Source organism: Microcaecilia unicolor, chromosome 7 (assembly GCF_901765095.1).
Source record: "Microcaecilia unicolor chromosome 7, aMicUni1.1, whole genome shotgun sequence".
NCBI lineage: Eukaryota > Metazoa > Chordata > Amphibia > Gymnophiona > Siphonopidae > Microcaecilia > Microcaecilia unicolor.
In genome coordinates, this window is record NC_044037.1 from 281329501 (window position 1) to 281356680 (window position 27180).

General features: G+C 45.9%; 1 protein-coding gene across 1 annotated transcript in view; it reads left to right on the forward strand.

The window, feature by feature from the left end:
• LOC115473714 (myosin light chain kinase, smooth muscle-like) overlaps positions 1–27180 on the forward strand; it is a 673403-nt gene that overhangs the window by 274097 nt on the left and 372126 nt on the right. The window contains exons 10-11 of the mRNA XM_030208760.1: positions 7428–7631; positions 9036–9170. Of these exons, the coding sequence (XP_030064620.1) occupies positions 7428–7631; positions 9036–9170 (339 nt within the window). The remainder of the gene's footprint in view (positions 1–7427; positions 7632–9035; positions 9171–27180) is intronic.

Consider the following 27180-nt stretch of genomic DNA (forward strand, 5'->3'; position numbering starts at 1 on the left):
CCTCCCAGAAGGCTCTCCGACTACGTCGGTGGAGGGAGCTTCGCCGATGCGGGCGAGGGAGTCTACCTCTCGACGCCCCCATTGTGGACGTGGCTCCACGGAGTCGAGTCGGGCTCGGTTGCAGACACAGGTCCGTGAACTTGTGTCTGACACCGAGGGTGAGGCCTCGTGGGAAGAGGAAGAAGACCCCAGATATTTCTCTGACGAGGAGTCTGAGGGTCTTCCTTCCGATCCCACTCCCTCTCCTGAAAGACAGCTTTCCCCTCCTGAGAGTCTGTCTTTCGCTTCCTTTGTCCGGGAGATGTCTACGGCCATCCCCTTCCCGGTGGTTGTGGAGGACGAGCCCAGGGCTGAAATGTTTGAGCTCCTGGACTATCCTTCTCCACCTAAGGAAGCGTCCACTGTTCCCCTGCACCATGTCCTCAAAAAGACATTGCTGGCGAACTGGACCAAGCCTTTAACTAATCCCCACATCCCCAAGAAGATCGAGTCCCAGTACCGGATCCATGGGGACCCAGATCTGATGCGCACTCAGTTGCCTCATGATTCTGGAGTTGTGGATCTGGCCCTAAAGAAGGCTAAGAGTTCTAGGGAGCATGCTTCGGCGCCCCCGGGCAAGGACTCTAGAACCTTAGACTCCTTTGGGAGGAAGGCCTACCATTCTTCTATGCTCGTGGCCAAAATTCAGTCTTACCAGCTCTACACGAGCATACACATGCGGAACAATGTGCGGCAGTTGGCGGGCTTGGTTGATGCTCTCCCCCCTGAGCAAGCCAAGCCTTTTCAGGAGGTGGTCAGGCAGCTGAAGGCGTGCAGAAAATTCCTGGCCAGAGGGGTGTATGACACCTTTGATGTTGCGTCCAGGGCCGCTGCTCAAGGTGTGGTGATGCGCAGGCTCTCATGGCTGCGTGCCTCCGACCTGGAGAATAGAATCCAGCAGCGGATTGCGGACTCGCCTTGCCGTGCGGATAACATTTTTGGAGAGAAAGTCGAACAGGTGGTAGAGCAGCTCCACCAGCGGGACACCGCATTCGACAAATTCTCCCGCCGGCAGCCTTCAGCTTCTACCTCTACAGGTAGACGATTTTTCGGGGGAAGGAAGACTGTTCCCTACTCTTCTGGCAAGCGTAGGTACAATCCTCCTTCTCGACAGCCTGCGGCCCAGGCTAAGCCCCAGCGCGCTCGCTCTCGTCAGCAGCGTGCGACTCAGCAAGGCCCCTCGGCTCCCCAGCAAAAGCAAGGGACGAGCTTTTGACTGGCTCCAGCAGAGCATAGCCGACATCCAAGTGTCAGTGCCGGGCGACCTACCAGTCGGAGGGAGGTTGAAAGCTTTTCACCAAAGGTGGCCTCTCATAACCTCCGATCAGTGGGTTCTCCAAATAGTCCGACAAGGATACACCCTCAATTTGGCCTCAAAACCTCCAAATTGTCCACCGGGAGCTCAGTCTTACAGCTTCCAGCACAAGCAGGTACTTGCAGAGGAACTCTCCGCCCTTCTCAGTGCCAATGCGGTCGAGCCCGTGCCATCCGGGCAAGAAGGGCTGGGATTCTATTCCAGGTACTTCCTTGTGGAAAAGAAAACAGGGGGGATGCGTCCCATCCTAGACCTAAGGGCCCTGAACAAATATCTGGTCAAAGAAAAGTTCAGGATGCTTTCCCTGGACACCCTACTTCCCATGATTCAGGAAAACGATTGGCTATGCTCTCTGGACTTGAAGGATGCCTACACACACATCCCGATACTGCCAGCTCACAGACAGTATCTGCGATTTCAGCTGGGCACACGTCACTTCCAGTACTGTGTGCTACCCTTTGGGCTCGCCTCTGCGCCCAGGGTGTTCACAAAGTGCTTGGCTGTAGTAGCAGCAGCACTTCGCAGGCTGGGGGTGCACGTGTTCCCATATCTCGACGATTGGCTGGTGAAGAACACGTCCGAGGCAGGAGCCCTGCAGTCCATGCAGATGACTATTCGCCTCCTGGAGCTACTGGGGTTTGTGATAAATTACCCAAAGTCCCATCTTCTCCCGGCGCAGAGACTCGAATTCATAGGAGCTCTGCTGGATTCTCGGACGGCTCGCGCCTATCTCCCAGAGGCGAGAGCCAACAACTTGTTGTCCCTCGTCTCGCGGGTGCGAGCGTCCCAGCAGATCACAGCTCGGCAGATGTTGAGATTGCTGGGCCACATGGCCTCCACAGTTCATGTGACTCCCATGGCCCGCCTTCACATGAGATCTGCTCAATGGACCCTAGCTTCCCAGTGGTTTCAGGCTGCTGGGGATCTAGAAGACGTGATCCACCTGTCCACGAGTTTTCTCGAATCCCTGTACTGGTGGACGATTTGGTCCAATTTGACTCTGGGACGTCCTTTCCAAATTCCTCAGCCACAAAAAGTGCTGACCACGGATGCGTCTCTCCTGGGATGGGGAGCTCATGTCGATGGGCTTCACACCCAAGGAAGCTGGTCCCTCCAGGAACGCGATCTACAGAACAATCTTCTGGAGTTGCGAGCGATCTGGAACGCTCTGAAGGCTTTCAGAGATCGGCTGTCCCACCAAATTATCCAAATTCAGACAGACAATCAGGTTGCCATGTACTACGTCAACAAGCAGGGGGGCACCGGATCTCGCCCCCTGTGTCAGGAAGCCGTCAGCATGTGGCTCTGGGCTCGCCGTCACGGCATGGTGCTCCAAGCCACATACCTGGCTGGCGTAAACAACAGTCTGGCCGACAGACTGAGCAGGATTATGCAACCTCACGAGTGGTCGCTCAACTCCCGAGTGGTGCGCCAGATCTTCCAAGCGTGGGGCACCCCCTCGGTGGATCTCTTCGCATCTCGAGCCAACCACAAAGTCCCTCAGTTCTGTTCCAGGCTTCAGGCCCATGGCAGACTGGCATCGGATGCCTTCCTCCTGGATTGGGGGGAGGGTCTGCTGTATGCTTATCCTCCCATTCCTCTGGTGGGGAAGACTTTGTTGAAATTCAAGCAAGACCGAGGCACCATGATTCTGATTGCTCCTTTTTGGCCGCGTCAGATCTGGTTCCCTCTTCTTCTGGAGTTATCCTCCGAAGAACCGTGGAGATTGGAGTGTTTTCCGACCCTCATCACGCAGGACGAAGGGGCTCTTCTGCATCCCAGCCTCCGGTCCCTGGCTCTCACGGCCTGGATGTTGAGAGCGTAGACTTTGCCTCTTTGGGTCTGTCAGAGGGTGTCTCCCGCATCTTGCTTGCTTCCAGGAAAGATTCCACTAAGAGGAGTTACTTCTTTCTATGGAGGAGGTTTGCCGTTTGGTGTGACAGCAAGGCCCTAGATCCTCGCTCTTGTCCTACACAGACCCTGCTTGAATACCTTCTGCACTTGTCTGAGTCTGGTCTCAAGTGCAATCAGTGCATACCATTACCATGTGGAAGGTAAGCCGATCTCGGGACAGCCTTTAGTTGTTCGCTTCATGAGAGGTTTGCTTTTGTCAAAGCCCCCTGTCAAGCCTCCTACAGTGTCATGGGATCTCAATGTCGTTCTCACCCAGCTGATGAGACCTCCTTTTGAGCCACTGAACTCCTGCCATCTGAAGTACTTGACCTGGAAGGTCATTTTCTTGGTGGCAGTTACTTCAGCTCGTAGAGTCAGTGAGCTTCAGGCCCTGGTAGCCCAGGCCCCTTACACCAAGTTTCATCATAACAGAGTAGTCCTCCGTACTCACCCTAAGTTCTTGCCAAAGGTCGTGTCGGAGTTCCATCTGAACCAGTCAATTGTCTTGCCAACATTCTTTCCCCGTCCTCATTCCTGCCCTGCTGAACGTCAGCTGCACACATTGGACTGCAAGAGAGCATTGGCCTTCTACCTGGAGCGGACACAGCCCAACAGACAGTCCGCTGTTATGATTGGGGTCTGAACCCCTCTCAAACTTACCTCTTTCCTGGGAGTCAGCTTCTTAGCTGGCTTCTGTTTCTTTTCTCTTTCCTTTCTGAGCTGGCTCTGTCTCTCTGTGCTGGCAGCTTCCAGCAGCAGGGCTCTAATTGTTTCACTATACTGCACCTGTGTGGGTAGTCTGAGTTGCTGTAACTCTCTTTGGGTGTACTGGCTTCAAGTGTTTCACGGTGTTGCATTGATGTGGGTTGGGCCTCTCGGGGTTTGAATGTGTTCTGCCTGGCTCTAGGGAGAGTGACATCATCTGGGAGGGCCTTGATAAGGAAGTGGGTTCTTTCCTTCAGGGCCTTCGCAACGTTTGCTTCTGGCTACTTGCTTTAGGTCCAGGTTAGTTTAGTGCAGTGTGCACTTGTGACTTGTGTGTTTGACTTCCCTGTTTTTCCCTTTTGTTACGGAGTGTAGCACTGCTGTTAGTGCAGTGCTGGAGTTTGGTGCTGGGAGCACCCTTGTTAGTAAGTGTTTAGGAAGCACCTTTTGTTGTTTGGGTATTTGGCTTTCCTGCTTGTTTCCTTGTGCTTTCCCCGCTTTTCCTTGTGACCTGTGTTTAGCTGCTGTAGCTGGGTGCTTAGGAAGCACCAGGGTGAGAACCCATGTTTAGCTGCTGCAGCTTGGTGCTTAGGAAGTACCAGTGTTAAGGTCTGGCATTTGTCTTCCCTTCCTTTTCCCTTGTGGTTTCCCTGCACTTCTGTTAGTGTAGGGCGTAGGGGCACCCCTGTTAGTTTCTGTTGGGAGCACTGCTGTTAGTGGAGGGCTTAGGAGCTTTTTCTGTTGGTGCTGGGCTTAGGAACACTTTTGGTCACTTTAGGAGTTAGGTGCACTTCAGTTACAGCTTGTTCTAGTCCTGGTCCCTGTGTCGTCCAGTAAGTCCTGCCGGCTACTCGAACCCATGAGCTCAACTCTTGGGGGGCTTAGTAGCTAAGTGCAGGTGAAGCTGTGTGGACCAGTCCAGTGTGCGCCAGTCCCGTGTTCCAGTCCTATGTCCTCCAGTCCGGGGGACCAGTCCAGTGTGCTCCAGTCCAGTGTGTTCCGGTCCGGTGTGTGTTCCAGTCGGGTGTGCTCCAGTCCAGTGTGTTCCGGTCCGGTGTGTGTTCCAGTCCTGTGTCCTCCAGTCCGGGGGATTCCAGTCCATGTGTTCCGGTTCGCTGGGCAGTGCCTGCAGTCCCTGCCGGTGTGCTTACCCAGTGTTGGTTGGTGGGTTTTGCCTGCTGCTGTCGCTCCTTGTCAGCAGCCCAAGGGCTCACGTTTGCTCCAGAGCCCAGCCCTGCGGGCTCTGAACCTGAGAACCTGACATCCGCCCAATTGTTTGTTTCTTTTGATCCCAATAGGAGGGGAGTGGCTGTGGGGAAACGCACCATATCCAATTGGCTAGCAGATTGCATTTCCTTCACTTACGCCCAGGCGGGGCTGGCTCTTGAGGGTCATGTCACGGCTCATAATGTTAGAGCCACGGCTGTGTCGGTAGCCCACTTGAAGTCAGCCTCTATTGAAGAAATTTGCAAAGCTGCGACGTGGTCATCTGTCCACACATTCACATCTCATTACTGCCTGCAGCAGGATACCCGACGCGACAGTCGGTTCGGGCAGTCAGTTCTTCAGAACCTGTTTGGGCTTTAGGATCCAACTCCACCCCCCGAGGGCCCTGTTTGTTCTGTTCCAGGCTGCACTCTCAGTTAGTTGGTAAATTTTTTAGGTCAATCTCAGTTATGTCCTCGCCGTTGCGAGGCCCAATTGACCAGTGTTGTTGTTTTGAGTGAGCCTGGGGGCTAGGGATACCCCATCAGTGAGAACAAGCAGCCTGCTTGTCCTCGGAGAAAGCGAATGCTACATACCTGTAGAAGGTATTCTCCGAGGACAGCAGGCTGATTGTTCTCACAAACCCGCCCACCTCCCCTTTGGAGTTGTGTCTTCCCTTGTCTTTGTCTTGCTACATATGAGACTGGCCGGCTCGAGCCGGTTTCGGGCGGGAAGACGGCCGCGCATGCGCGGTGCGCGCGGGCGCGCGAGGACTAGCAAAGGACTTTGCTAGTGAAGATTCCGATTGGAGGGGCTGCCGTGGACGTCACCCATCAGTGAGAACAATCAGCCTGCTGTCCTCGGAGAATACCTTCTACAGGTATGTAGCATTCGCTTTACCTCAAGTACAAAATTAGGTTATGAGCATGACAAGGAGATATCCAATGTAACTAAAAAAAAGTGTGAGTAAAATCCAAGTAAATAAATCATCTCTTTTCCAAGCTGAAGAGTCCTAAGCTCTTTAGCCTTTCCTTATCTGATAAGTGTTTCATTCTCTTAATAATTTTGGTCGCCTTTCTGAAAACGCCAGCACTGTTCCAAACAGAGCAGTGGCGTAGCTACGTTGGGCCTGGGGGGGCCTGGGCCCCCGTAGATTTGGCCCTGGACCCCCCTGCCAATGACCCTCTCGACGCCCCCCCTTCCGCCGCCAACCCGCCGTCACCTGCCTTTGCTGATGGGGGACCCCAACCCCCGCCAGCCGAGGTCCTCTTCTTGTTTCTGATGTCCTACACGTACAACGTGCAGGACGTCAGACTCACAGAATGAAGCCTTGCAGATCAGCTGACCTGCAAGGCTTCGTTCTGTGAGTCTGACGTCCTGCACATACAAGTGCAGGACGTAAGAAACAGAAGCAAGCCTTTTGAGGGAAGAAGAGGACCTCGGCTGGCTGGGGTTGGGGTCCCCCGCCAGCAAAGGTAGGCAATGGCGGGTTGGCGGTGGGAGGGGGGGGGTCGAGAGGGTCATTGGCAGGGAGGGCAAAGTTGGTGGTGGCGGTGGGGGGGGGGGGGGGTCGGCAATGGCGGGGGGGTGGGTGTTGGCAATGGGGGGGGGGCTAAAATGTACCCCCTCACCTCGGGCTCTGGACCCCCCTCCCGCCGAAGTCTGGCTACGCCCCTGAAACAGAGCCATAGAAATACCACCAGAACAGCGCAGAACAACTCGCTAATGCTCAACGCTGAGGTGCAAATGTAGACACGCTCATAGTGTTGAGCATTAGGGAGTTCAGTGGGAGGATTATGCTTAATGCATTCCTGTCTGTGCACTTAATTTAAACACAACAGATCACGTCAAAAATAGGCACCATCAGAAGTCCATTTGGGTGAGCGGCCACTCCCCTGGAGACCCACCGAACTATGCCTCTGATAATGACAGTTTTAGATTGATAAAATGCTCTGTTTTCCCGAGGAGTTAATCTTCTGGTTATCATCTGAATTCCATATTACTTGACTTATATAATATTCATTAAATCATCCACTTCCACTAAATATATTTAGAGAGGTTGTACGCATTCTTTTCCATGACAAATAGTTCCATATTATGGTAATCCTTTGAATAAACTAAATTATGCTTTTTTAAACTTCATAGTAAGTCCTCTTGTCTTCTTCATACTGCTAAATGTAAACGACTTATTTGAGAGATCCACATATGTTGTTTGACATGCGTATACATCATAATTTAATTGTAACCATACATTCTTCCATTTTTCTAGTTTCGGGAAAACCCATACCAGATGTAGAGTGGTTCAAAGATAGATCCCCACTGAAAGGAAGAAGAGGCTTACAACTAAATGATAAAGATGGATTTCATTCTTTGCGTTTGATGAAGGCCCAGTTGGGAGATAGCGGTTTGTACACCTGCACAATCTCTAACAACAGAGGACGTGTCTCCAGCACCTGGACGTTAAAAGTAGAAAGTAAGTGAGTTAGGTGGGCTTAGTACGTCTTCTAGTAAATGCATTCAAACTCCTGGATGGACATGAAGTCACAAAGTTGCTTAGATATGTGTTTCTTTTCTTTTTGTTATGCTTTCTAATAAGCTGAATGTTGGAAAGAATTGTGTAAATGGAATCAATGTCCATCTGTTACAGACAGAAAAACTGTCTAAAAAAAGGGACAGAAACTCACCAAATTTGGCATTCAGGGTGAAGATATAAATATCTCAGATAAGTTTGAAACTAGACTCATCGTGTCAGTATTTTTAGAGAACGCGGAGGGGCATAATCGAAGGGGGCGCCCAAGTTTTCCTGTGGGCGTCCTCGGGAAGGGGCGGGGAAACCCGTATTATCGAAACAAGATGGGTGTCCATCTTTCATTTCGATAATACGGTCGTGGACGCCCAAATCTTAACATTTAGGTTGACCTTAGAGATGGTCGTCCTTACAGATGATCGTCCCCGGTTTTCAGGGATAATGGAAATCGAAGACGCCTATCTCAGAAATGACCAAATCCAAGCCCTTTGGTCGTGGGAGGAGCCAGCATTTGTAGTGCACCGGTCCCCCTGACATGCCATTCTGGCTGGAGATAATGCCCCATTTGATTGTATTTTAATTGGTTTCTATTAGCATTGTTCCACAAACTGACATATTCCTGCCCCTGCAAACAAGAGGAGCTCAGAGGGCTCTTAATACAAATTATAGGCCCAGTTTCTGGTCGTTTATCCTCATTTTCCCCACTTCTATTCTCACTTTTATTACTATTATGTTATATTTTATATTGTTTTATAAAATGTGATAATCTCATGACCTTTTTGGGTGTTTATGATGCCATCACATGTCTCAAAACCTTGGCCCAGAAAATGGCTGCTTGGATCTCAACTGGACGGTCCTGGAAATCTTACCTGCACCTCATTTCTCAAGTTCCATTTTTACAAATTCCAACAGGAAAAAAATGTCAAAACCCTGAATCTTTTCCTTCATGCTCTTATCTGACACTTGTAATGGGTTTCAGTTCTGCATGCTATTATAAAGCACATGTGAGGGTATCGTGTTCTACTCCTTCAGTCGGAGCCTAATGCAAAGCATGAGAGGAAGGGGGGGGGGGGAAGTATATTTCTTTGATGCAACAAGTATTTTTTTTTTCAGGGGAAAAACTTCAGAATGATTTTCATTACAAAAGATTTCTTTCTTTACAGTCCTTTTTTACTTATATTAAGATGGAAATGATTTTTTTCAGCCTGTGGGCTTGGGCAGAAGTTCTAAGCACTGTATTTTACTTGCAACTTTTCAGTCTCATGTCGGAGTTGCAAATATTAAGGTGAAATTCACTTTGAAATATCTTTCTCCTCCCTTTCCCCCATCCCCACCCCTCTTTCTTTTCAGGACCAAAAATTGAAGAACTTGTCCCATACTTTACCAGCCCGCTGAAGGGATGTGTCATTAGCGAAGGGCAGGATTTTGTACTACAGTGCTCAGTGGAGGGTAAACCTGTGCCTGGTATCACCTGGCTGTTAAATGGTAAGAAAACATCACCCGTTCTGGAGTCAGTGTTCAAAATTTCAGTAGCTGCAGTGGACTCATTTTCAGTAGCACTGATAACTATATGGATTTAAATCCTGGCGCCGGCAGTTAAATTAATACATTCTCAGGGACATTTTCGAAAGAGAAGGGCGCCCATCTTCCGACACAAATGGGGAGATGGGCGTCCTTCTCTTAGGGTCGCCCAAATCGGCATAATCGAAAGCCGATTTTGGGCACCCTCAACTGCAGTCCGTCGCGGGGATGACTGAAGTTCACGGGGCGTGTCGGAGGCGTAGCAAAGGCGGGCCTGGGGCGTGCTTAAGAGATGGGCATCCTCGGCCGATAAGGAAAAACAGAAGGGCATCCCTGATGAGCATTTGGTCGACTTTACTTGGTCCATTTGTTTTCACGACCAAGTCTAAAAAAGGTGCCCGAACTGACCAGATGACCACCGAAGGGAGTCGGTGATTACCTCCCCTTACTCCCCCAGTGGTCACCAACCCCCTCCCATCCTAAACATAAAAAATAAAAATAATTTTTTTTCCAGCCTTTATGCCAGCCTCAAATGTCATACCCAGCTCCCTGACAGCAGTATGCAGGTCCCTGGAGCAGTTTTAGTGGGTGCAGTGCACTTCAGGCAGGCGGACCCAGGCCCATTCCCCCCTACCTGCTACACTTGTGGTGGTAAATGGGAGCCCTTCAAAACCCACCCAAAACCCACTGTACCCACATCTAGGTGCCCCCTTCACCCCTTAGGGCTATGGTAGTGGTGTACAGTTGTGGGGAGTGGGTTTTCTTGGGGGGGGGGGGTTGGGGGCACAGCACCCAAGGTAAGGGAGATATGCACCTGGGAGCAATTTGTGAAGTCCACTTCAGTGCCCCCTGGGATGCCCGGTTGGTGTCCTGGCATGTGAGGGGGAACAGTGCACTACAAATGCTGGCTCCTCTCACGACCAAATGGCTTGGAATTGGTCATTTTTGAGATGGGCGTCCTCGGTTTCCATTATCGCCGAAAACCGGGGATGACCATTTCTAAGGTCGACCATCTCTAAGGTTGACCTAAATGTTGAGATTTGGGCATCCCCGACCGTATTATCGAAACGAAAGATGGATGCCCATCTTGTTTTGATAATAGTGGTTTCCCTGCCCCTTTCACAGGGCCGTCCTGCGGGGACGCCCTCAGGAAAACTTGGGCGCCCCGTTCAATTATGCCCCTCATATTCAGTCTCATTCTATGTAGACCACTTAGGACCTGTTTGAATTTTGTAGTATATAAATCTTTGGACTAAATTAGATAAAATGCAATTCTGTAAAGGTTGCCCACATTTGGGTACTAAAATGCAGGTTGCTGCATGTAAAGTTAATAACGGCATTTGAGTACCCAGATTTTGTTATAGAATAGAGCTTAAGTCAGCATTTGCACTATCACCATAGTAACATAGATGATGGCACCATCCAGTTTGCCCAACAAGATGAACTCATAGCATAATTTTTTTAACCTAGCCCTAAATTGGTGGAAGAAGAGCTCACACCAACTTCAAGAACAAACAACTTACAGCACAAGAGGTCAAATAGACCCGAAAATATTCTGGCAAAAAATATACAATAGTGAATGGATGACACAAACGAACTCCATACACTACCTCTCCAGCTGGGACAAAAGATGCAGAAACATCCTAGACGAAATAGCACCAATACAAACAAGAACATCACAAAGACATACCTCGATACTATGGTTCAATGACGAACAGAAAAAACTAAAAACACAATCCAGGAAACTCGAAAGAGCGCAGCCCCGGGATACATGACAGACCTCATAGACATACCAATAAGAAACACAATCAGATCAACACGAACATACTGCAACCTCCACTACCAAGGTGCAAAGGACTCAAATACAAATCAACCTACGCATCCAGCTTCTCCTACATAAGCACACAAACGTGGAACTCATTACCAAAAGCCGTGAAAACCATGTACGACCACCTGAACTTCCGGAAAGCACTAAAAACCAACCTGTTCAAAAAAGCATACCCATCCGACCCAACCTAAGTGCCTAAACCTCGCAACTCTTCCCCTCTACGATTCCCCAATGTGCCTATTCTGTAAGAGGCACCTCCTTTTAGGTGCCTCAATGCTACACAGTGAGAGTTTATTTTATAACAGTATCTTGGCATCCATGATTCCATTATAGAACTACCTCTCCATACCAGAAATTTCAGCAGGAATCCAGGTCCAAGTCTCAGCCTGCCTGACATTGCTGCCTGGATGTCTCACGTAATCTGAAACTGTTATTTCTTACTTATAACATCACCAAAATTCATCCTTTCCTTTCTGAGCAAAGAGTAGCAAGATTCCATGCTACCAATCCCTTATCCATACCCTCATCACCTCTCGCTTAGACTATTGCAACTTGCTTCTCATAGGTCTCCCACTAAGTTATCTCTCTCCCCTTCAATCTGTTCAAAACTGTGGTAGATGACATACCAATGTTGCTATGCTCATATTAGCCCTCTCCTCAAGTCACTTCATTGGCTCCCTATCCATTTCCGCATACAATTCAAACTCCTGTTATTGACTTACAAGTGCATTCACTCTGCATCTCCTCAGTACTTCTCCACTATTATCTCTCCCTACACTCCTTCCTGGGAACTCTGTTCATCGGGTATATCTCTGTTATCTGTACCCTTCTCCTCCACCGCTAACTCCAGACTCCGTTCCTTTTATCTTGCTGCACCATATGCCTGGAATAGACTTCCTGAGCCGGTACTTCAAGCTCCATCTCTGGCTGTCTTCAAATCTAGGCTAAAAGCCCACCTTTTTGGTGCTGCTTTTGACTCCTAACTCCTATTCACTTGTTCAGTACCTATGTCTGTTTTATCATTCCCACCTTAAGTAATTCCCTTATTTGTCCTGTTTGTGTGTCTTCATTAGATTGTAAGCTCTGTCAAGCAGGGATGTTTCCTACATGTGCAAGTGGGCAACCCTACTCATTCCCCTCCCGTGCTTCGCCCATGTGACCATAGGAAACATAAGAATAGCCATACTGGGTCAGACTGATAGTCCATCTAGCCCAGTATCCTGCTTCCAGCAGTGGCCAATCCAGATCACAAGTACCTGGCAGAAACCCAAATAGTAACAAGATTCTGGAATCCCAAAGAGTAGCAAGATTCCATGCTACCAATCCCAGGGCAAGCAGTGGCTTTACCCATTTCTATTTCGATAGGAGAACACCCCCTTACATTTACACACTATGGGCTGGATTCAGTAAGTGGCACCCAAAGTTAGGTGCTGGAAAGATCTGTGCTATAATCTTCCAAAAAGGGCACTCCTTTTTTTTGTTACTGTCTTGCCCATGCCAAGGGGCATTCCTATGTTGTTTTTATTGTAAAGAATTTTTTATTTAGCATATGCAAAAGAATATACATTAACTAGAAGCCAGGAAACAAGAAGCATAAGGAACAAAAATCCAGGCCTTAAGGACATGCTCATTTTACAAAAGAATTATAATCTTCCTACCGTTCCCCCCATCCCCCCTTCTTCAAGAAGCTTCAGACGGCCCAGAACACAGCAGCCAGACTCATATTCGGTAAAACAAAATATGAAAGTGCAAAACCCCTACAAGAAAAGCTACACTGGTTACCACTTAAGGAACGTATCACGTTCAAAATATGTACCCTAGTTCACAAAATCATTCACGGAGATGCCCCAGCTTACATGTCAGACCTGATTGACTTACCACCCAGGAACACCAAAAAAGCATCCCGCACATTCCTTAATCTTCACTTCCCAAACTGCAAAGGCCTAAAATACAAACTTAACGCATGCATCAACCTTTTCCTACTTGAGCACACAACTCTGGAACGCGCTGCCGCGCAACTTAAAGAAGATCTACGAGCTAACTAACTTCCGCAAACTACTAAAGACCCATCTCCTTAACAAGATATACCACAAAGACCAACAAATGTGAACTCCTACACATATATCCAGAATTGCCTTACGATAATTGCTTATTTTACACTATCATGTTTTATCTTTGTCATGTAACCCAAGATTCTTATGCAATACCAATTATCTATTCTCTTATGTATTTCCACCATTCATGATGTATTGTAAGCCACATTGAGCCTGCAAAGAGGTGGGAAAACGTGGGATACAAATGCAATAAATAAATTAATAAGTGTGTACTTAAGAAATTATTATTATTATTATTTATTACATTTGTATCCCGCACTTTCCCACTCAAAGCAGGTTCAATGCGGCTTACATAGTAATGGGAAGAACAATATAACAATATTATATAACAAATATAACAGCAATAAAAGAGATAAGTAGGTAAAGATAAGTAATGTGGGAGGAAGGTGGGAGTTAATAGAGTAAAAAAAGAGATAAGTAGGTAAAGACAGGTGATGTGAAAGGGAGGAAGGTGGGAGATTTAGTCTGGAGCAATGTCGTTGTCTTCTGGGTATGTGTTGGGTAGATGGATTCATAAGATTAGTCTGGGTCATTTGGATAAGCTTGTTTAAATAGATGGGTCATTAGTGCTTTCCGGAAGGGTACATAGTCACAGATTGAGCGGATAGGTCTGGGGAGGGTATTCCAGAGTTGGCTGCCCATAAAATCAACCATTTAAAAGCGAACTGTGAACCAGTGGAGTAAGAATGGACCAAAAAGGTTCCCAGACAGCTTGGAAGGTCACACCCTTCTGAGAAGTTAGATCTTGTATCTTACAGCGTTCCAAAGAAAGAATCACAATCAGTTGGGGAATGACATAATTGCTCTTACAGTGCATCTGAAGAGAGCCCATGCAAAAAAATAACTTTTAAAAGTATCAAAATGAACTATTTGAAAAAAAGGCAAAAATCCCTTTCTCAATGTCTGGGTTTAGGAGTAGAACAAATCTTAACTTCCAAATACTAGAAATAAAGTGTAGAATACATTGCCATAAAGACACAATTGCAAGACAAGTCCAAAACTTGTGTCCCAATGTTGCCTTCTAGTGACCACATCGAGGACAGTCAGCATTGGTCTTAATTTCAACAAGCGCATCCGCTTCAGAGAAATATGCAAACACATGGTAAGCTTGTATTGCATCTCCCAAATTGACACATGTAGCAAATCAAGGGTTCGGATATTGCTTTAAAGATTGTTTATTCACATATCGATAGGCACACACATATTACATAACACTCTTATGCAGTATACGTACATCACCACAGGATTGCAGCCTTCATCTGAGCTGCAACATCAATCGGGGAAGCACCGATGACCGCCCAGAGATTCTGCGGGACAATTCCACACTGGAAAGAGGCGTCCCTCCAACCAGATACAGAGCTTCTGTTTCAGCCAGGGCCTCCCCTCTTTTTATAACAGCTCACAAACAAGTGTGCCTGGAACAGAACAATGAGTGGCCAATCTACATTCCTCTCTCCCAGGCACCCTCTGATGAAAACACCATCCTTTGGACTTGTTTCTCAGCACAGTCCTGTAGTGAGTTACCCACCGCAACGGAGCGTTGTGGTAGCAACCTGTCAAACAAATATTCTGGTAGCAACAGGTCAAAACAAACATTCTGCATGTCAGAAAACAAATATTCTGGGTGAGCATAAGTATCATATCATAAGTATTATACTCCAACACAACACATTATCTCATCTGTATGAGAACAGATTCCCTTTAAACCCACAGGAAACCACTCCTTCTCCAATGGCACTCCAAGATTTGCTGACCAGGCCGCTACTATTTTGTTATTATCCACAGTAGGTGTGTTGTCCTGAAGATGTCTGTGATGAAATTGCAGTGGGACCTACATTTGCAAGTTTAAGGTGTAAGCTGTTGAAGGTAGCTCATACTTGTCCGTGTATAAATGAACAGAGGCTATCGTAGCCAGATAATGTAGTAATTGCAAATAAGTGTATACCTCTCTTCAGGAAAGCTTAAACTCTTCTCACAGTGAAGCAAAAGACTTCAATTGTTCCTCCTCTGTAAGTACATGAAACAGGTATTTGATGCCTTTGGCCTCCCTGGATATGAAAGCTGGGGAGTCAATGCTAGGGAGAAATATACCATTTTTTCTAATAGGTAACCATGGAGTCATTTGTGGATTGAGATAATGAAATTTGCAGACCTGTGGGTTTATATAACACATAAGTTGACACATCAGAAGTGGACCGAAGTGGAACAGCATGCCAGTAAGCTCTAAAATGAATTTAATAAAGCAAGTTCTAGAGAGGTACAAGAGAAGGGAGAGGTACCCTTGAACCAATCATGAACATGCTGCATACCACATCCAATGGTCAGATATCTCAAATTTAAAAGGACTCATACCTCTTCTGTCTTTGGGAGATGCAATGATATTCAAAGAGAGGCACGCCCGCTTCCCTTGCCACAAGTAAGTCTGTATCTGTTTCCATAGACAGCTTTCATCTTTAACATTAAGATACAATGGTAATATATGAGAATTATACAACCAACGTGGTATTATTAGCATATTAAATAAGTGAATACGGTCCGTCAACAATATTGGATAAGCTAACCAATGATGTAATTTAACTGCAGTAGATCATAGCAAAAGACTTACATTTAAATAACATAAAGTAGATACATCTGATGGAATTATCACTCCTAAATATTTAAAATCGCTTCAGCCTTGAGAGCAGTAAAGTGATGTCTAAAAGGCACTCTGCTTCCCAGTTGAGGGAGTGGGGCAAAATGTGGATACTTGGTTATTACTCAAAAATTGCAATTACTTGAAAAATGAAAAAAAATAAAGATACAAAAAAAAAAATTATCCTCAGCCCACTGTAGAGGGAACTTACCCTCCCACTGGTCATGCACTGCCAGAATGGCCAGCAAAGCCAATGACGTACTGAAATTTAAAGTGAACCCCAACAAGAACCTGTACTGTTCTATAAATTTGATGACCTTAGGCAATAAACTGTGAGGGCGATTCAAAATTAATAAAAGATCATCGGCAAAAGCGTTGGGTGAAGAAACATTTTCTCCGATTTGTTTTAAATTTACTACACTGTAGTTTCATCGCTTGGCCCCTAGTCCTAGTATTTTTGGAAAGCATGAACAGACGCTTCACATCCACCTGTTCCACTCCACTCATTATTTTATATACCTCTATCATGTCTCCCCTCAGCCGTCTCTTCTCCAAACTGAAAAGCCCTAGCCTCCTTAGTCTTTCTTCATAGGGAAGTCGTCCCATCCCTGCTATCATTTTAGTCGCCCTTCGCTGCACCTTTTCCAATTCCACTATATCTTTCTTGAGATGCGGTAAGTGAACCACTTGCTGCACAGAAGGCAAAAGTAGAGACTAATAGACGATTCACCACTGGAGACGTGAGTCCAACAGTCTTTATTATATCAGAGATAACGACCCGACACAGGCCGTGTTTCGACGCTAAAAAGCGTCTGCATCAGGGGTCAATAAATACACCAAACAGAATATGCTGGATACAAACTATTTATTGACCCCTGATGCAGACGCTTTTTAGCGTTGAAACACGGCCTGTGTCGGGTCGTTATCTCTGATATAATAAAGACTGTTGGACTCACGTCTCCAGCGGTGAATCGTCTATTAGTCTCTACTTTTGCCTTCTGTGATTCGTCATCGTAGAGAACTTTTCCTGTTCCACTTGCTGCACAGCCATTTTCGGGGGGGGGGGGGTGGTGGAAGCACTTACTGCTACCCATTGAGATGGCGAAAAGGGCTCCCATGCTAACCCAGTGGTAACCAGGCAGCATGCAGGTTACTATGGAACTTTGTAAGGCTAAGTTCTTTGACAATGAGCCCCTACTAGTGTACTGAACTGTACACTACTACAATAGCCCTTTTGCCTGCAGGGGTCACCTATATATAGGTACAATAGGCTTTTGGTGGGTTTTGGAGAGTTCACACTTTCCACCACAAGTGTGCCAGTTTGAGAGGGATATGGGCCTGGGTCCCCTTCTCTACAGTCCGTTGCACCGACCACTAGGCTATTCCAGGGTCCTGCTTGCTGTTCTAATAGGATTGACCATAACATCTGAAGCTGTCATAGAGGCTGGTATGTACAGTTTCTTTCACATCTTTCAGAGATAGGGGGTGGGAGGGTATCCGTGACCACTGGGGGAGTAAGGAGAGGTCATGTCTTAATCTCTCCAGTGGTCGTTTCATCATTTAGATTGAAACAGGTTTAGACCAAGGCATCTAGTTTGTAGCCGTGGACGTTTTTGCTTTATTCAGTTATGGTAGAAAAATGTCCAGTTATGGTGCATCCAAATCCCACCCCCGACATGCCCCCTTGCGATTTGGATGCACTGCAGAGGAAAAGTCTCAAATCTGCATTTCGAAAATAACGATTTGGATGTTTTTCAGAGAAAAACATCGAAATGCCACTTCATGCTGTTTTTGAGATCTTTTTCTCTTTTAAAAATGATCCCCCATATATATTTGTAATGATTAGAAAAATACTAAAATTCATGTTGGATAATGGGTGTAGCAGATGGCAGTGAAAGAGTTAAGACATGATACCTAGGGGAAAAACCTCTCTGGTGCCTCTTTCCCTCAGTGCCCTAAGTACCTGCTGATTTTGGTTAATCCAGGGCTGCACCTAGCTAATCAAGGGTAGTAAAGTGAAAATATTTCAATTGTATTTTTTTTTTTAACAAAGTACACAAAGATAATGCAGGGTAAAATATGAAAGTGTAATTGAACTATAGAGAGACAATGACAAAGACAGCTTCAAAATTCTGATGAGCATTCTCATCCGTGGTCTTATTTTCTCTTTCACCACTAGAGGGAGCTCGTGACAACCGGTGCACCCATTCTTAGTTCAGGCTATAAAATCAACTTGGAATACCTCACACCTACAAACTTTAATTCATTCTCCCTTTCAGTACCCATGAAGGTCCTTTAATCTATCTTGCCAGCTTTGCTAGTGTTCCCATCCTTACTTGCAATGCCTTTTATGTTGGCAGACAGGTTTCAGGAATTCAAAACTCTGGGTAAGTGATTTAGCTTACATTTCTAACAGCACTCACTTGGTAAAACAGAATGCTGTTGATATTTAAATGCTGGGGGTGACATTGATTTAGTATCAGCATTTCTTACTATTTCAAAAGAATAAAAGGAAATGAATGATTTTCATATATGCATTAATTTTATCTGTAACCCAGACATGCATGTGACACGCATCCGGGACCCTTCTCCTACTCACTTGCATAACTATACTAATCTCATGCATTGCCACTTTCTCTCTCCCTTTCCTGCCCCTACTTCTGCAGCCTACATGTCTCTCTTTCCTGGCGCCCATAGTCCGCCAAACATGCAAAGCCAGTAGCACTGAAGAGATACTGCTTCCGGGCAATGCGAGGCCTTTCTTCTGGCACTCCGCCTCCTCTGATGCTACTTCCAGTTTCTGGAGGCGGGACAGCAGATGAAAGGCCCACATTGGTCAGAAGCAGCGTCTGTTCAGCACTACCAGCCTTGAGCAAGTTCGGTGGACCAAGGGAGTCGGGTAACTGAGAGATGCTGGCCGGGTCACTGGGGAGCAGGAAAGGGAGCGAGTGTTGGAGGATGTGAAAAAAAAGGATGCCAGGATGGTGATATTTGGGGAAGGGGGGGGGGGGGGAAGAAAGAGATGCCAGGATGGTAGAAAGGGGAGCGAGAGAGAAATAGATGCCAGGATATATGTGGGTGAGTGGACAGTACATGCCCATCTTAATGAAGAACGCAGTGGAAGATTTAAATTTAAAACAAATTGGAGAAAATATTTCTTCACTCAAAATTTATTTATTTATTTTATTTCACTTGTATCCCACATTTTCCCACCTTTTTGCGGGCTCAGTGTGGCTTACAATACATTATGAATGATGGAAATACATTTTGTTACAATTCGGTTATGGATTACATTGTGAAGAGTTATGCGAGACAAAATCAAGGTATCGTTAAGGAATATATCAATGGAAAAGAATGTTGAAACATTGGAAGGAAACAACGAGGAGCTAAAGGACAATATATAATAACAAAAAACATATGGTATACATTTTTTTTTTTGTGAGTAGAGGTATGAGTGTGGTGAGGTTTCAGGATTGAGAATTCATAAGTGGATGTGTTGATGTATTACTGAACAGTGAGTGTGGATTTTATGTGTTTTGGTTCTTTCCGTAAATTTTCTCAAAAAGATGTGTTTTCAATAATTTGCGGAAGTTGGTTTGTTCGCAGATCGTAATTAAACTCTGGAATTTGTTGCCAGAGAATGTGGTAAAAGAGGTTAGCTTAGTGAAGTTTAAAAAAGGTTTGGATAACTTCCTAAAATAAAAGTCCGTAAGCCTTTATTAAGATGGACTTGGGGAGAATCCACTGCTTATTTCTAGGATAAGCAGCATAAATTCTGTTTTACTGTTTTGGAATTTAGCCTTGTACTTGTAACCTGGATTGGCCACTGTTGGAAACAGGATGCGGGTCTTGATGGACCTTCGGTCTCTCCCACTTGGCAATGCTTATGTTCTTATAGGCATATGCCATTTTTCAGTGCACTCTTTTATACATACATTCATCAATTTAGAGAATTTATAGGGAAGAATTTTGTTTTGGGGTTTGGACATTTTGAATTGACTTTTTCTGTGAAGTGCAATGATTACAACCTGGTGAGAATGTGATACAGGCGTTTGATGATGGTCTCTCAGTATCTTTGAGCACTTTCACATTTATTTACCAAATATGTGATAATGATGGTTTTGACTTATTTAATTATTTTATATTTAACATGCAGGTTTATTTGTATTTTTTATATTTTAGCATGCAGGTGGGGCAGACAGAAAGAGATGCCAGGATGGGGGGAAGCAGGAGGGAGAGAGAAAGAGATGCCAGGATGTGTTTGGGGGGGGGGAGGAATAAAGAAAGAGATTCCAGGATGGGGTAGGGGGAGAAGGAAGAGGGAGAGGTGCTGGACCTCCAAACGGGAGACAGAACAGGAGCAAGGGAAGCAAGAGTGACACTTGCTGGACCCCTGGAGAGGGGGAAGAGAAGGAGGCAAGAGAGAACGAGATGCTGGCCTACCGGGGGACAGGAAGGAGAGTGAAAGATGCTGGCATGCTTGGGGGGGGGGGAGCATTGGGACACAGAAGAGTTAAGTTGGACAGGGCAAGAATAGGGCATAGAGGGGGGAGATGCCCAACATGGCGGCAAGATAGGGGCAAGGACACAGGGGTGATAATGGGTAGGATGGATAGGGATACAGAGAGAAGATAGACTGTGGACATGGAGAGAAAAGAAGTGCCAAATGGACATGGAGACCCTGGCAAGAAAGTTAAAAGAAGACAGAGGAAAGCAGAAACCAGAGATTGGGACTATATGATTAGAAAAGTGAAATTACCAGACAACAAAGGTAGTAAACTTTTTTTTTGCTTTCTATTTATTGATTACTGCCCTGAAATAGAAAAAGGAAGTAAGTGCTTCAGTAAAAATAGGCACTTGTTTCCTTTCGCCATTGCATAGCAGATTTTAATATGTCAGTTTTTGGAACATACATATGCTAGAGTTGGTTTAAGACACAGCAGGGGCCTGTGAGAGAAACGTCACTCATTGGCCTTAAATCTCCAGCATTGGGATGGATCACCCTTTGTGTCTCTGTAGTAACCCCTTCTAGATTCGAATTTGCTCACAGAACAAATATTTTCTTTTTCACATATAAACAATATATCCCTTGGGGGAGGCACAGCTCATCTTTATTAATAGTTGGCACCAGGGTTTAATTTTTACACAAAATAAATGGAATTGTGAAGCCAGGGGAAGAGGGTAAGTAGGCCAGGAGGAGGAGCAAGTAAAAATCAATTCACTTTTACTCATTCTACACCTGTCAGGATTTTGTAGACCTCAATCATATCTCCCCTCAGCTGTCTCTTTTCCAAGCTGAAGAGCCCTAACCTCTTTAGCCTTTCCTCATACGAGAGGAGTTCCGTCCCCTTTATCATTTTGGTTTCTCTTCTCTGAGCTTTTCTAGTTCCGCTATATCTTTCTTGAGATACGGCGACCAGAACTGAACACAGTACTCAAGGTGTAATGGTCTTTATTTGAAGGAAATATCCTTATACTTAAATTTGGAACCTATGGTATAATACATTGTTGTTTCAAAAATGACAGCATGATAAAAATTATAGGGTTGATGATCAACATGGTTTAAGCAGGCAGGAGAGATTCTTGCCCGCTTAAACCATGCTGAGTGAACTGTCCCTGGATTTTCAGCAGCATGTAAGCACAGTGCCATTGAAAATCTGGTGTGGCCACTGTGGCACTTTCTGGTTACTGTTGGAGCTGTCTGGATGCACAGCCAGAAGATACATAAGCACCAGTGATATTGAGTGCCGATGCTGGGGCCACACATCTAACCAGGGCAGACAGGATTGCATAGAAAGCAGTGCGTGCCAAAACTGAATATTGGCTGACATCAGCATAACTTCCAGATCCTCCAGACCTGGATATTTAAAGATGGTAGAGGCCGACCAAATTTCAGCTTCAGATTTGGCACCGAAAGCAGCCCGAAATCCAGGTTTGGGTTTTAGCCAAAAACGCCAGTGCATTTTTGACTGAAACCAAAGCTGTCTGCACCCCCCCCCCCCAACCTGACCACCTGAAAGGGCCTATCTTTAAATGCCCTGGTGGTCTAGTGGCCTCTTCTGGGCAAGAGTGATCCCCAGTCACTTCCCCCACTAATTCCTCTGCCAAAATGGCTGCCAAGACTTTCCCACACTGCCTTGGGAGGTTCCAGTGACCATTTTAAGATTGCAGCCAGCATAAGCAGGTTGGTGGGAGAACAGAGAAGTTGTGGTAATGGGGAACGAGTGACCAACTGGTCCAGGGGGACCCTCCCTCTGACGGGGAGGGGGGGGGGGTGGCAGCAGCTGGCCCTGGTGGACTCACTCTCTGCATTGGTGAGGGAGGCACTATTTTTGGTTTTGTTTTCAGCCTAAAGTGAATGTCAGATTTCGGCTGCTGATGTGGTTTTGATCGAAATCAAGAACCCCGGCTTCAGTTGTCCTCTAATTGCCAGTGCTCAGACACGCTCCAACATTAAACATCCAGGTGTACTTCAACTGTCCCCCCCTCCCCCCACCCCTTCTGATAATAGCTTTTAAACCCACTGATCGCCATGAGCCAAATATCGCATGGTATAATCTGTTAATTTTCTTGCTGTTTTGAGGGATGCTACTACTACTACTTAACACTTCTAAAGCGCTACTAGGGTTACGCAGCGCTGTACAGTTTAACAAAGAAGGACAGTCCCTGCTCAAAGGAGCTTACAATCTAATGGACAAAATGTGCAGACAATCAAATTGGGGGCAGTCTAGATTTCCTGAATAGAGGTATAATGGTTAGGTGCCGAAGGCGACATTGAAGAGGTGGGCTTTGAGCAAGGATTTGAAGATGGGCAGGGAGGGGGCTTGGCGTATGGGATGCTGGCTGAATCATCCACCCTAATTATCTGTAATAATTCATCCACATGAAATGTTGGAGCCATCCAACAAAGTATACTTATCCAATTAATTACAGCTGATGGGATTTGCTTAGCCTCGTATGCATATGTAGAAATGATCAAGTTCAGTTCTGGCTCAAAGGAGTGTAGCCGTCGGCTCAGATTGTAATCAGGATGGTCACGGAATGCAACCAAAGTAGAACTCCTTCGATCAAACCGAAAGTATTTTCCATTTTTAGGATTTTATAGAGCACTTCATTGCAGTGTGCATCAAGCCTGGAGAAAATCATTATGTTTGTTGTAGCTGTCTGTGGTGATATTTTTGGCATCTCCTTTCAGTCCAAGCTTGGGAGAAATATGCATGGCTTTTTTTTTTCAATCTGTTTTGCTTCCTTGGCTCTGTACATATGTTCTAGATAAGAATGTACATTTGTTAGCCCACCTTAAAAAATGTAGTTCATGCAAAATTGATTTAGGGAACGCAAACTCACAAATCACTGTGACTAAAGTGGAGCGGAGGAGTGGCATCCTGAGGTGCTGGGTTCAAATCCCACTGCTGCACCTTGTGATCTTGGCTGTCACTGGACCTGAATGTAACTCACCTTGAGCTACTACTGAAACAGGTGTGAGCGAAATCTAAATAAATAAATGACCATAGGTTAAAAATGCATCTATCGCTCGTTAAAAAATTTGTATTAAAAAAAGTTGGGAAATCAAAAAAAGTCTGAAAATAACCCAACAATAAACAGAAGTGTTTTTTTTCTGTGCATATCTACTACTACTACTATTTAGCATTTCTATAGCGCTACAAAGCGTACGCAGCGCTGCACAAACATAGAAGAAAGACAGTCCCTGCTCAAAGAGCTTACAATCTAGTTGCAGACAGGTTTCACAGCAAGACTGAAAAGCAGCACTGGAAGACCAAATAGTTCACTCCATAATTATTGAATTGTCTGTCAGTGTTATGCAATAATTCACCTTTCAATCCCAAGAGAAAGAGTTTGGGATTTTAGTTTTCATGTCTAGTGTCCGGGACTTTAATTTTCATCGTGAAACCAGTGCAGAAATTAATCTAACTGCTTCCTCCGTTGAAATAGGAGTTGGTAAGGACTGTTTCTAGCTAAAATGAAAACACATTTCCAAAGCTCTCTGGGGGTAATAAGTAGCACGGAAGTTTTGTATTTTGAGGGGATTCTGTCAGCTACTTGTGACTTGTACTGGCCACTGACAGAAAGAGGATATTGCAAGCTTACGGCTGGGGTGACGAATGTTTCATTACCTGTCTCGGCGTGTTTTATTTTGAAGATTTTATTGTAATGATGTATGCATGTCTTAGATTGTTTTTATATTATGTATGTGATTATGTAATCCACAGAGAACTTTGGATCTAACGCAATAAAAGATTTTAAATAAATAAATGTGCGTGTGCTTCCCGCATGCTACAAAATCAACTTCATTTTTTAGTGCTGGGGGCAGGTCGCTGCTTTAATTGGTTAGCATAGCAAGTGCAAGGTGATGCATGTGGGGAAAAAAGAACCCGAATTATAGCTACGTCATGCAAGGTTCCACGTTAGGAGTTACGGACCAAGAAAGGGATCTGGGTGTCGTCGTTGATAATAAGCTGAAACCTTCTGCTCAGTGTGCTGCTGCGGCTCGGAAAGCGAATAGAAAGTGGGGTATTTTTAGGAAAGGTATGGAAAACAGGTGTGAGGATGTTATAATGTCGTTGTATCGCTCCATGGTGCGACCGCATCTTGAGTACTGTGTTCAATTCTGGTCGCCGCATCTCAAGAAAGATATAGTGGAATTGGAAAAGGTGCAGCGAAGGGCGACTAAAATGATAGCGGGGATGGGACGACTTCCCTATGAAGAAAGACTAAGGAGGCTAGGGCTTTTCAGCTTGGAGAAGAGACGGCTGAGGGGAGACATGATAGAGGTACAGTATATAAAATAATGAGTGGAGTGGAACAGGTGGATGTGAAGCGTCTGTTCACGCTTTCCAAAAATACTAGGACTAGGGGACATACGATGAAACTACAGTGTAGTAAATTTAAAACAAATCGGAGAAAATTTTTCTTCACCCAACGTGTAATTAAACTCTGGAATTCGTTGCTGGAGAACGCGGTGAAGGCAGTTAGCTTAGCAGAATTAAAAATGGGGTTAGACGGTTTCCTAAAGGACAAGTCCATAAACCACTACTAAATGGACTTGGGCAAAATCCACAATTCCAGGAATATCATGTATAGAATGTTTGTGCGTTTGGGAAGCTCGCCAGGTGCCCTTGGCCTGGATTGGCCGCTGTCATGGACAGGATGCTGGGCTCGATGGACCCTTGGTCTTTTCCCAGTGTGGCATTACTTATGTACTTGTCGTACGCTAACCGATTATTGCCGCAGGCAGGTCAGGTTTTCAGGATATCCACAATGAATACGCAGGAGATAGATTTGCATACCATGGAGGCAGTGCTTGCAAATCTATCTCCTGCATATTCATTGTGGATATCCTGAAAACCTGACTTGCCTGTGGCTCTCGAGGACCGGAGTTGCCTACCCCTGGGTTAGAGCATGAGCCCTTACTACCTACAAAATAAGGGTCCTGTTTACTAAGGTGCGCTAGCGTTTATAGCCATTTATAGCGCATGCTAACCATGTAGATGCAAATTGAAATATTATCGGCATCTACACAGCGTGCATGATAAAATGGTAGCATGCCTCTAGTACAGTTTAGTAAACAGCAAGGGTGTAGCCAGGCTTTGGCGGGAGGGGGGTCCAGTGCCTAGGTGAGGGGGCACATTTTAGCCCCCCCCCCCCCCCCGCTGTCATTGCCGTCACCCCCAGCCATCATCACCACCACCACCACCACCAACTTTGACCCCCCCCCCCCCCGCTGACAACCCTCTCAACCGCCCACCGTCGCCGCCATCACTGCCGTTGCCTACCTTTGCTGGCGGGGGACCCCAACCCCCGCCAGCCGAGGTCCTCCTCTTCCTTCGTTCCGTTTCCGAGTCTGACGTCCTGCACGTTGTATGTGCAGGACGTCAGAATCACAGAAACAGAACGAAGCCTTGCGATCTGCAGGGCTTCGTTCTGTTTCTGTGAGTCCGACGTCCTGCACGTTATGCGTACAGGACGTCAGATTCAGAAACAAAATGAAGGAAGAAGACTTCGGCTGGCGGGAGTTGGGGTCCCCCGCCAGCAAAGGTAACAGACGGTGACGGTGGGTTGGCGGCGGGGGGGGGGGGGGTTGAGAGGGTCATCGGCACGGGGGTCCATGGCCAAATCTACGAGGGCCTAGGCCCCCGTGGCCCCATAGTATCTACGCCCCTGGTAAACAGGGCCTTAAGTGTAGTTAAATGTTCATGTGCTAATGTCCATATAATATTGGGAAAATCAGCTTGTGGCCATTAATACTGGAAGGTCATTTTTTAAGACAGCTTAGTAAAAGTGCCCCTTAGCATTTCTCATTTAGCGGTCGGGTCCAGAATTTTGTAAAGGAACTGCACATCAAAATGCTGTGGTTATGGATGAAGAATGTCCGACCTCCTTGTTTCATTAATATGACAAAAGATGTTATCAGTGTAAACAGGTGGCTGAGGGGGATATATTGACTTATCTGGCTGCCATAAAATTACCCAAGTTTTCTACCTCTCAAAACTTGGGGGTAATTTATAGAGCACTTCATTGCCTAGATTTAGACACCGATGATAGAATACATTTAGTTGATATTTCAGCCCCTAAATCTATGCGCGTCCCTTTTCACCAACGAAAACGTGGCATAAATCCCATCATGTAGATTTAGGTGCGCTGGGCCATATTCTCTAACTTGGCGCGTACGTTTCAGAATGCCCACGAAACGCCCATTTCTCCACCCCTAACCACACCCATTTTTGACTGCACGCGTTAGAAATTCGGCGCACATTGTTACAGAATAGGCTTAGCGACTTGTGCGCCTAAATCTTAATCAATTACAGTGCTCATTATTGCTTGTTAAGTGCTGTTATCAGCGCTTATTAGCTTGCTATATAGAATCGGGGATATGTGTTTGCTACACAGCTTTACAAGCATTTGCTAAAACTTTTTCTCAAATGTGTTGAGGGCATATACTTTCAGGAATACAATTTTGGTACCCTGTATTTATTTGTTGCATTTGCATCCCACATTTTCCCCACCTATTTGCAGGCTCAATGTGGCTTACATTGTTCCGTAATGGCGATCGCCAATTCCAGAATGAGAAATGCAAAGTGGTATTGCATTAAGTTCATAAGTGATAGTAGAGTAGATTAAGGTATAACAAAAGAGAGGGAACAAAGTACAAACTAAAGTCCAAACAAAAAAACAGCACCACGGGCCTTTAAAATGGAACAAAGTTCTTTAATGAATGAGCCTTGACCCGACACGGGCCGTGTTTCGGTGACTAGCACCTGCGTCAGGGGTCACAGTGATGACGTGGAAAACTTGGGGAATAACTCGAATATTTTCATCTACAATATTCCTTACCCCACGTCTCATGTAGTAAAAGCTACAAAGCACCAAGGCACTTTCACT